Source organism: Choloepus didactylus, chromosome 10, assembly GCF_015220235.1.
Source record: "Choloepus didactylus isolate mChoDid1 chromosome 10, mChoDid1.pri, whole genome shotgun sequence".
Classification (NCBI taxonomy): domain Eukaryota; kingdom Metazoa; phylum Chordata; class Mammalia; order Pilosa; family Megalonychidae; genus Choloepus; species Choloepus didactylus.
Genome location: NC_051316.1, coordinates 131,077,795 through 131,088,812, shown reverse-complemented (window position 1 = coordinate 131,088,812; position 11,018 = coordinate 131,077,795). Strand labels below are relative to the sequence as shown.

The 11,018-nt window shown below is 58.3% G+C and overlaps 1 protein-coding gene and 1 non-coding gene across 2 annotated transcripts; one reads left to right on the top strand and one right to left on the bottom strand.

Annotated features, from left to right (window-relative positions):
* Positions 1-344: 344 nt before the first annotated feature.
* On the bottom strand, positions 345-417 carry TRNAK-CUU. Its single transcript has one exon. It is a non-coding gene; the product is annotated as a tRNA-Lys (tRNA).
* Positions 418-4,857: 4,440 nt separating this feature from the next.
* LCN6 (lipocalin 6) lies at positions 4,858-10,437 on the top strand. Its single transcript, XM_037850870.1, has 7 exons — positions 4,858-4,947; positions 5,103-5,242; positions 8,298-8,368; positions 8,878-8,988; positions 9,187-9,288; positions 9,509-9,871; positions 10,292-10,437. Exons 1-7 carry the CDS (start codon positions 4,858-4,860, stop codon positions 10,435-10,437), a joined length of 1,023 nt encoding a protein of 340 aa, XP_037706798.1.
* Positions 10,438-11,018: the final 581 nt, after the last annotated feature.

Here is an 11,018-nt window from a genome sequence, read left to right as displayed (position 1 = left end):
CCTAAGATTCGCGCCTAGAGTGCTAGCTTTACTACCTGCCTTCTACCCCAGCAACAGTAGCCACCAATCCTGTGCTAGCCTTACATCTGCCATCCGCCCTAGCAACAGCAGCAGCCAATCCTAGACCGCCCCCGCCTTTGCAGCCACCAATCCCAGGCCGCCACCCATTCGTACTAGCCACTCCCTCTACCTTAGAGTATATATACCCTGCCTCTTCAATAAAGTTTTGCAGCTTGATCAGAAACCTGTTTTGCTGTTGTTACTCGCGTCTCTTGTCCCATACCATTCTTCCCTCGCAGGATTTGGAGCCTCGGTTGAACGTCCCGCCGGCCGGGACAAACTGGCGCCCAACGTGGGGCTCGAACCCACGACCCTGAGATTAAGAGTCTCATGCTCTACCGACTGAGCTAGCTGGCCGTTTAACCAAGAGTTATCAGTGGGGAGTTGTACGGTGAGATTTAGTTTTTCACAGTTTGAGTCACCAAATGTAGATAAGGTGGTGCGTTTACCGAGTGTGCAGCCAAGGGGGGACCATTTTAAAGTTAGGTAGTGATCAGGGGTGGAAGGTTTCCAATTGGTAGCTAATGTTTCACACCCCCAGTATGCACAATAGTACTGGTTGGGAGTATTGCAATATTGTTTTCTGGGGTTTGAGGATGGGCACATGTAATATTGGGCTTGATTCCAACCAGTGGGGCGTACGGAAGGAGTGGGAAATAGATCAGTTGCGTTGACAAGAAAGGAAGGTCGCCCTGCTGTAACTTGGGTTTGTATAACTGTGGAATCTTCCCATCGTGCCAAGGTCCATTTCCAAGGTTGATGGGGGTTGGAGTTGCCGAAGGTGGCATGCACACTTTGCAGGAGAAAATATAAGGCGGCAACTTTAAATGGCAGTAGGCATAACAAAGCCATACTAATAGAGGCTATAGGTTCTTCCCTGTTAAGGGAGACAAGCTAGCAAAGTAATACACCCTACAACGCACAAATATGCTATAGCAAGCAGGAATCTTTCTAACGGATTCCAATCTTTTGGGGCAACGGTTGCTAATCTGGCTGCAAACAGCAAAGCCAGAAAACCAATTAATAAAAGCCAATAGTAAGTCAAGTGGTAATTCATGTGATTAGTGATGGAATAAACCTGTAAGCAGGACTTCTTTCTACTTCCGGTTGTGTGCGGGCTGGTCGTCTCCGGATGGGTTATAGCAGGAGTTATTGATGCGCTGGAAGAGAAAAGAAAGACATTTTTCTCAGGGAGAGGCTTCTACCCTGGAAAGGTTATTATTAAGAGGAGGGGAAGGAAGTGTCTCAGGGGTTTGTTTCGGCAATGAAGAATTAATATGTTTTATCAGCCGTTCTGGAAGCCAGCGAGGACCTTCCCTCTTTTGATCGTATATGCAAGCAGAGCCTCGTCCCCAAATAATCACGGGGTCAGGCCCATTCCATTCTGACGTTAAGGGGTCACGCCACATAACAGTGGCTTGTTGCGTTTGTGTTTTGGGATGCCAATGTCTGTCAGCTGCAGATTGTCCTTCATCATCCAGAGTTAGGAAGTTAAGAACAAAAAGAGCGTGATGTAAAAGGTCTCGAGGTCGTTGTTTGGTGAGATTGAGAGTACTTTCGGCTAAACGGCACAGGGCATTTTTTAAGGTGCGATGTGCTCGTTCTACCATTCCTCCCTCACAGGATTTGGAGCTTCCGTTGAACGTCCCGCTGGCTGGGACAGGTTATCACACTTTTCATTTCTATAATTTCTGTTTTGTTCTTTTCAAAATCTGCTATGTAAATAATTTTCAGAACAACAATGTATTAAGGAAAGCAAAAGTGAGCTGAATTTGTGGAATTTACCCCACTATGTGATCTTTTAACTGATGATGATAAACCCAAAGGAAATTCTTTTCTGTAACTTTTATTTTGATATAATTTCAAACATATAGAAAGGTTTCCATATAGCACTGAGGACTCCCTTACAGCCTTTGCCTAGAGTCATCATCATTTACATTTTGCCATGTTGGCTCTCTCTCTCTTTGTATATTTTGTCTTCATTTTTTTCTGAAACATTTGAGAGCAAGTTCAGTTACGCATCTTTACGCTGAAGTGTATCAGTGCACACGTCACTCTGAAATATGTCAGTTTGTGTTTCCTAATACCAAGTACGTTCTCTTGCATAACCACAGCATGATTATCAAAATAAAAAAAAAATCATTGATTTTAACCTTATTATCTGACCCACTGTCCACGTTTAAAATTATTATCCCAGTAAACTCCTTTAGAGCTTTTTTCTCCATCCCAGGATTATGCCTTGCCTTTTGCTGCTTTGTCTGTTTTCCTTCAAAACGGAAGTTTCTCAGCCTTTCTTTATCTTTCATAACCTTGAAAATGTAAATATTTTTTAGGCATCCATTGATTTTTTAAAAATCTGAATTAATGATTGCTAAGAAGGTAGTAAGTGGTGATTCTCTAACTCCACATTCTGTCTAACTGTATCAGTTGGCAAAAAGTCCTGTTTACGGCTCTACTGGGATGGGACTAGGCCTCCCGCCACAAACAATCATAAATTTTGGACAAAATGTACATCACCCGTTTTCAGGCCCTGGGCAGGGAAACTGCCAGGTGAGCTCCACCCACTGAGGGCAGCACTGGTCGGGGCAGCCGAAACGCTTGGCACCCAAGGGCTCCAGAGCCCTGGGCGTGCAGTGGGGCCCTGGAAGTCTGCATGTGGGATCCTTGCATGTCCTGGGCCAAGACTCACCCAGAGCTGCCCCTCATGGCCCTGGAGGAAGAGAGGCCCTGGAGGTCAAGCGGAGCTGCAGGACGGAGCTCCAGCTCCCGATGTTTGCAGATCTTGGGGATCCTCTCCCCACTGGGGGTCTCTTTGCCCAAACTTCCTCTTCTCACGAGGACGGAGACCACCCACATCCAGTTTGGCTTCAACTTAATTAATCCAAAGACCCTGTTTCCACATAAGCCACGTTCCCGGGGGTGGGACTCAGGCGAGTCTTCTTGGGGGATATGGCTTGACCCACAGCGGGGCCCCCTAGGCTCACCCTCGTAAAGCCTGAATGGGAGCCCCGAGAGCCCTGCAGAGGGGCGTCTGGAGGCTGGGCCCCGACAAGGCAGAGGCGCTCGGGGAGCAGCTCGGGCTGCACACACCTGGCCCAGCAGAGCGTGCAAAGCTGCGACGAGTCAGGTCAGCCAGCAATCGGACTTCCTGTTTGCAAGTCCAGACCCCGCAGAGGGCAGTCGCAGTTCGAGGGTCTCTGCAATGTGTCATCAACAGGGCAGCACGGAAGTCGCCAAAGACAGAAAACCTAAGCACGGTGAGAAGTAGCTCAGCAGAACGCGGCCTGAGAAGACCCAGAGTTGGATTTAGAAGACAGAGCCCCAGGGGTCCAGAGCAGCTGATCATAAATACATTAAAAGAACCAAAGGGAAATCTGGTCCAAGAGTTGAGGACGTCATAGAGCTACAGGACGGTTAACTGAGTAGAAGGTGCTTAACTAGGAAACCAAAAAGCCCCAAAGGAAGCTCTTAGGGTGTCACAGAGGAATCAGCCGCCCCCCCAGGGCCGAGGAAGAGGTTGCAAAGATGAACACTCAGAAGCCCAGATCGGCGGCTGAGGGGCTGGCCTGGGCTCTCGGTGGAGGGGTGCTGGGGCCTGGGCCTGGGGCTCGGACGAGGTCACGATGGGGTGATTTCCGTCAGCATTAGAGAGTGGCAAGCTGCCCCCAGCCGGACAGAGAGGCGTCACCGGGGCCACTCTGCTGAGACGCCTGAGGTGCCCGCAGCCTGGTGGAGCCCCTGGGCCAGGCGCACAGTGGCTGTGTTACACGCTTCCCTGGCAGGCCCTCTGTGGCCCCGGTTTTCCTTCCGGACCTGCCCAGCACCATCACAGTGACACCCGCGTGGAACTGACAGCCTGGGTGGGGCACAGGGCCCGAACGGGCAGGACTGGGTGAGCACAGGCTAGAACAGACCTGTCGGGGGGTGGGGGATGAGGGGGGCTAGCAGGTGAGCCCCACGAGGGAGAAGCCTTGCACCCCGATGGACCCCACACACTCAGAGCAGCGTTTGCTTGGAGATGCTTGGTGATGAGTGAATGAATGAAAGGAGGAACGAATGAATGACTCTCTCAGAGGGTGCAGGGCGCTGGGGTCCCGAAGGCCTCGGCTCTGCCTTCCAGATTGAAGAGGCCTGGCCGGGCCCCGAGGGCTCAGGCGACCGGGGGCAGGAAGACCCAGGCCCACAGATTGCTCTCCAGGGGCCTTGGAGACAGGCACCCCCGTGGGAAATACGCAGTCCCCACCCAGGGGTCCGGGCCAGGAGAGGCGGGGGCCGGTGGGCTGGAGCGGGCCCAGACAGTGGGCAGGGCCTGGCTGAGCAGAGAGAGGAGGCGAAGGAACAGGACATCCCGGGCCGGGCTGGCCGAGCAGTGGGCAGGAGGCCGCGGCCGGCAGGAGGGCGGGCAGCCAGGTGGGTGGGCGCTGGGGGGAGCCGTGCCCCTCCCCCTCCCGGATCAGGTGGAAGCACAGGGGTCCTGGAGGGCGAGGAGCCTGGAGGGAGGCTCCCGCTGGCCTGGCCCGGGTCACCCCGAGCGGGCCCTGCACCCCTCCCCGGCCTTGTCCCCTTGCCGGGGCCTGCAGCTCTGCTCTCCGGGGAGTCCAGGCCGGGCAGGGCCTGCACCACACAAGGCCTCCGTTTGGCTATTTCCCCACCTTGCGAGAAGAGACGCCGAAGGGCCCTCTGGCCATTAGTGGCCACCCACGGCAAGGGCTGCAGGGCCATATTAGCAGGTGGCCCATTGTGGGGGCCCCACGCGTCGTTGGTGCGTGCACCGCCCGCCGTGCAGACTCTGGAAGAATGAGGGCCGTGATGCTGGCTGCAATCCTGGCTGTGGCGGTGGTGCCCACGGCCTGGGCCATGAGGCTGGGAAGGCTGGACCCTAAACAGGTAACAAACCCCCCGCCCCGTCCCGTTCTGCCCCAGGGCAGCCCAGCCCTGCAGGCCGAAGGGGCCGGGACCCCGGGGACCCCAGCTGGGCCGCCAGGCAGGGCCGCAGGAGCCGGCAGCCGCACCCTCGCCTCCCCTCCCCATCCTGCCCTCAGCTTCTCGGGCCCTGGTACGTGCTCGCCGTGGCTTCTCGGGAAAAGGGCTTCGTGGCGGAGAAGGCCACCAAGAACGTGCAGGGGGTCGTGGTGACGCTCACTCCAGAAAACAATCTGAAGGTGCTTTCCTCTCGGAACAGGTGAGTCGGGGCCAGGGCTGGGGGCGGGGCCTGCTCAGGTCCCCCAGGCGGCGTCCACCTGCCCCGGACACAGAGGCGGCGTGGAGTCTTCACATCCTGCCCCGGGGGCTCAGAGGCCCTGGGGTGCCACCCCCGCGTCCCCTCATTTTTCCTGGAGCCTCCGACACTTGGCCTGTGTCCTGGCCCCGTGGGCTGGAGGCTCGGGGCAGACCCTGGCTGCCCGTCTGGGCTTCCTGCTCCCGGGAAGCAGGAGGGGCCCTTCTGTCTTAAATATTTGTCTGGTCTTTAAATGAGGGTCGTGCATTTGGGCCCAGGAGCTGCTGGGTCTTTTGGAAAATAGACCCCGGATGTTGTGGCCACAGGCCGTTCGTCCAACCCCCCCAGGCGGAGTCCGCTGGCCTGGACCAAGGAGCAGGGTGTGGGCGGGCACCCAGCGAAACGCCTGCCCGGGGGCTTCCTCTGGGGAAGGGTGGGGGAGGGGGGCTTCCTGCATGGGGGGAGGGGGCCTCCTGTGGGGGAGGGGCTCTAGCCTGTGGGGCTTCCTGCATGATGGTGGTGAGGGGCTTCCTGCACCGGGGGCTTCCTTCCAGGGCTGCCAGGACACCGGGGGCTGCTTTTCTCCCCCGCTGTGGCCACCGTCAGGGGTCACCCCCTACCCCGGCAGGGACTGCGCTATGCAGCTGAGGTGCCTTGTCTCCCCCCACCGTGAGGGTCCGAGCTCGTCACCCAGCCCCCGGGGAGGAGTGGGTGAGGGGCAGGGTCCCAGAGAGGGAATGCCTCCCCCCGCCCTGCAGAGAGAGCCCCAGACTGCCTTTGGGGAGCACACGGGGGTCCCCGCCCTCCTGCACCAAGCCTGGCCTGGGATGAGGGGTCAGAGGCGGCGGCTGGAAATACAAAGTATTCAGACATGAGAGCTGGCGTCTGGGAGAACCCCGTTCCTGCAGGAAAGCCGTGGGGGCCGTGGGGCGCGCAGCGGGCGGCTGTGACTCTGCATTGGAGAGGCCGGGCCACCGCCCAACGCCCAGGGGTCAGGGGTGTCCAGGGACACGCGGGCCTCTTTCATTGTGTTTATTTAATTTAAATTTCATTTACTGACCTCTGAATAGGAAATACACGGACACAGCTTCAAAAATCACAAGGTCCCCAAGGTGACCTTCACCAGGTACTCCCCTCCCCGTCCCAGCCCCCTGGTGCCCCCGGCAGGGGAGCGGGTTTCTTATTTGTTTTGACTCTTTCCAGAATCATTTTGGGCACACACGAGCACACGTGCCCGCATGTCTGTTTTCACCCACACATGGTGTCTGCAACACTGCGTGCTGGAGACTGTCCCATATTAGTTTGCAAAGTTTCCACATTTGTTTTCTTTTTTTTCTTTTTTTGTTAATAGACTTTTTTTTTAAGAGCAGTTTTAGGTTTCTAGAAAAGCTCTCCAGAGTACAGAGAGCGCCCACGTCTCCTCTGCAACATTTACACGCGGTGCCACGTCTGATAAGGTGTGGGCACCGATATCCGTGCAGCGGCTGACAGGCTGGCTCTGGGCGGTGCCCAGTTCTCAGGGTTTTGGCAAGTGTGTGATGTCCTGGACCCCATCTCAGGCTCACACGGGATAGCTTCCCTGCCCTGAAATTCCCCAGCGCCCTCTCTTCTATCTGCCCCATCCCTGAGCCCCTGGCAGTCCCCGATCGCTGTCTCCAGAGCTTTCCATGTTCTTTCTCTCCAGTGCCATCATTCCCCATTTCCTTAACTCATTCTCCGGATGATCCCACCTTTTGCAATTAGAAGCGACACACAGAGAATAAAGCGGGGTGAATGCGCCCCGGTGGGGTGCCCTGGGGGTGCGTTGCTGGGTTTGAAGCCTGTGGGTCCATAATTCTGGTGCCGATGACCCAACTGCAGTTCCCAGAGCCCGCTCCGGTGCCACTGCCATGGGAAAGCTCGGAGAACCCCCCACGTGCCCCTGCCCTGCGGGGTTGCGTACATTATTCTTTGCCACTCTGGTAGGCAGACAATGGTCCCCTCGACTTCGTTTAATGTGCCTTTCTCCAGTTACGGGGGCGGTCAGAAATCTTGGTACGTTAACAAGCCCTGTGCATTTCCTTTCCAATGAGCTATCTGTTCGTGTCCCTTCCCATTTTTCTCTGGGGTTGTTGCCGTTTTGCTTACCAGTCGGTAGAAATTCTTAAATATGAGAGGGACTAGCCAACTGTCTGGGATAAAAACGAATTGCAAAAATATTTCCTGCATTGTCATTTTTCTTACAACCGTAAGGAGTCTTTGGCTTTGAAGGACTTCCTGTAGTTGTGTAGTTGTCTACACCAAACTTTGTTCCCCGAGCTTCTGGGTTAGTGAGTCCGTCAGGAGGCCCTTTCTCTCTCCCAGCGTGGAAAGGACTCAGGACTTTTTTCTGGATTTCTACCCAGTTGTCACCTTCATTGACTCACCCACCCTTCCTCCACCAGCTGAGCTGTTGTCTTTATCACACGCTAAGTGCCTTTGTGAGTTTTACTTTCCTGTTGTTCTTTCTAGACTGTCCTTTCACCTGTGTCTCTGCCAGAGCCCTGATGCTTAATTATTGCAGCTTTACAATGTGTTTTATCATCTTATGGACTAGTTTCTGCTGCTTAGTCTTCTTTTTGGGATTTTCCTAGCTATTCTTGTTTTTTTCTTTTCCGCATGAACTTTAGCTTCAGCTTATTTTCTTTGCTCGTTTTACGGACTGGTGGCTTATGAAATATCGGCCTCTTTGGATGTTGCGTTTCTTTATCACAAAACATCAAGTGACCTTCCGTTCCTCTGGGCCCCTTTCACGTCCCCAGCAGTGTTTTGAAGTTTCGTCGGGTAGATCTTGCAAAGGGTCCCCTGAACCCCACGGGCCTCTCTGAGTTGGCCGGCCCCAGGGTGGGTTCAGCCTGTCGAGGGCAGGATTTCCAGGTAACCAGGGGCCTCGAGAGGAGGTGGGCGTCACCCTGCAGCCCCCGGCGGGGGTGCGGCTGGGGCAGGGCTCCCGCTTCCAGTGCCCGGGCCCCTGGGCGGACACCGGCCTCCTCTCTCCCAGGCTGGAGGGCTGCAGTCTGACTGCTGTGGAGCTGCTGAAACAAAACTCCAGATGGGTCTTCGAGAATCCCTGTGAGTGGGACGCCCTCGGGAGGGGAGCAGCCCGGGGCCAGCCGGGCCTCATCCCCCTGCACGGCCGCGTCCCCGCAGTGTCCCGGGGAGGGGGTGGGCTGCCCCGTCCCCGAGGCTCCGTGCAGCTCTCCGCGAGGAGGTCAGGGGACCTCATTCTGTCAGAGGACTGGTGCCAATCCTGAGGGCAAAGGGGGCCCCGACAGCCAGCTCCAAGCCACGGGGCCCTGCGCTCTGATCTCACCCCGGCATGGGCAGGTGCACGGAGGGCCGGGGTACCCAGACAGAAGTCGTCTGCTCCCCCGGGCTGCTCCTCTGCCACTCCCAGAATGAGTCAGGCAGGCGCGTCCGTCAGTCAGTGCATTCCTCTGCCCCCTGTCTGTCACCTGCTGAGCAGGGGCCGGGGGTCTCCCCTGGGACCCGGCAGGCTCGCACCCAGAAGCAGCAGCACCCTCCCTGCGGCCTCCAGCCGGGCCGGCCCCACTCAGCCCAGGGCCTGCTCTGTTCTCTAGCCCTGGGCGTGCTGGAGTACCGCGTGCTGGGCACCAACTTCAAAGACTACACCATCGTCTTCACCCAGCTGGAGTTTGGGGACGAGTCCTTCAACACCGTGGAGCTGTACAGTGAGTGGGCGACGGGGCGGCTGAGCGGGCTGGGGCGGGTTTGTAAAGCTCACGCTCTGGGACCAAAACCCCCCGGGACGGAAGGAGGACGGAGCCTCTCTCGGCTGTCCGCGGCCTGCTGCAGACCCCAGGCCTGTCCTTGGGGGGCCCGAGGCCTTGCGGATCCTGCTTCCATGGGCCACCTCTGTCCCCACGCAGGCCGGACGCACGTGGCCAGCCAGGAGGCCATGCGTCTCTTCTCCAGGTGGAGCAAGAACCTGGGCTACCTCTCCCAGGAGCAGGCCAAGCTGCAGAAGGACCGTGAGTCCTGCGGCTGCCACTCAGTGTCCCTGGGGAAGGGCGGGGCCATGGCCGGTGCCCCCATGCGTGATGGGGCACAGAGCGGAGGGGTGGGGGGCATTTCCGGGATTCTGCTGGTCTTGGCCCCTTCCTGGCCTCCTTCGGGGAGTCAGGCCTGCAGGGGTTGAGCCCATCCTGCCCGACTGCACCAGGTGCTCACGCCTGCCCCTTCCCCTTCCAGTCACCTGTGCACACAGGATCCTCCAGGTAAGCCGCCTTCAAGGGCCTCACCTCCTCTGCAGGAGCCAGGCAGAGCCCCAGGAAGCCCCTTCCTCCCCGATGGGCAGCAGCTCCCCGTCCCACCTGCATGGGGCTGGTGGCTCAGCTGCTGACAAAGCCAGCGTGGGGCTGAGGGTCTGGGGAGTCCGGGGCAGAGCCCCCTCCGGGCTCAGGGACAGCACCGAGCTCTTCACACTCATTTTGGTTTTCAGTGAATGCCCTGGCCCCGAGGGGGTCAGTACCCGCAGTGTGGTGGCCGCTCTGGCTGGGAGCCGCCCTCTTCCCTCGGCCGGCTGGGAGCTGGGCCCGCTGCTCCCGAGGGCCGGTGCTTGGGATTGGAATAAAGTGACTCCACCAATGTCTCTGAGCCATTTGACTGTGTGCCGGCCCCAGGAGGGCAGTGGGGAGGGCAGACGGGCAGGCATTGCCTTCTTGGGGCTCTGGGCAGTGCAGGGAGAGGGGGCTGATCTGCCTGGGTGGGAGCAAGGTGGCTGGGACATGGCTGGGTGCTGTTCGGGCAGAGCACTGGGCTGAGAAAGTGGGAGCCGGAGCCAACCAGAATCCTGGCTGAGGCCTCACGGTGACCCAGGAGTGGCCGCCTGGGGGACGAGGGCAGCAGGCCCAGCAGGGGCTGGGAGGGTGCCCCCACTTCCCACGGCCTAGCTTTCCCGGGGCTGGAATCTTGCAGCTGCTGGGCAGGGGCCCATCCTGACAGGCAGGGATCCCCGGCTTCTCTCTGCCCCAGCTCGGCCTGTCTCAGCTCCTGGAGGGTGGGATCCTGTCAGCCCCGTGTTCTGGGGGAGCCCCAAGGACATCCAGGAGGAAGTGTCTGCCGTGGATGGAAGCTGGGCTGAGAGCGGGTTCGGTTGCTTCTCGCCCAAGGGGAGGTGAGGGCACAGGTGCCACCCGTGCACGCCCGTGCACACACGTCCGGCCTGGCCCCGCCTGCCGCTGCCCACTCAGGTGCTGTGGGTTCTGGGTCAGCGAGAGGGAGGCTCGGGGCCTCGCTGCTCTTGCTGCTGGAAATCCTCACTGCCCCCCACAGACATGTCCTCCTGACCCCAGGATACGGACCCCGCAGGAAACCCTGCCGCCCCTTGCCTTGTTCTGGGGAGGGGTCCAGGCTGGAGGCCCAGGGTCCTCCCCCCAGGGGAGATGGCCCCGGGGCAGAGAGAGCTCTCAGGGGACACTGGGGGTCCCCAGGCTCGGAGGCCCCAATGCCATGGGTGAGGGTGTTCCTAGTGGCCCTGCTCAGGGCAGAGTGCCAGATGGGTAAACCGAGGCACACAGCAGGTACAATGACCAAACCTCGGGGACCTGTGGCAATATGGATGCCCTTTAGCCATGCCATGGGGAGAGCCAGTCCCAGAGGTCCCGTCCAGCCCGGTGCCCTTTCACAAAGTCCAACAGAGCGAAACCAAAGCCAGGGGACCGTGGGGATGGCGGGTGAGCGGGAGGGTGTCGTCACAGCC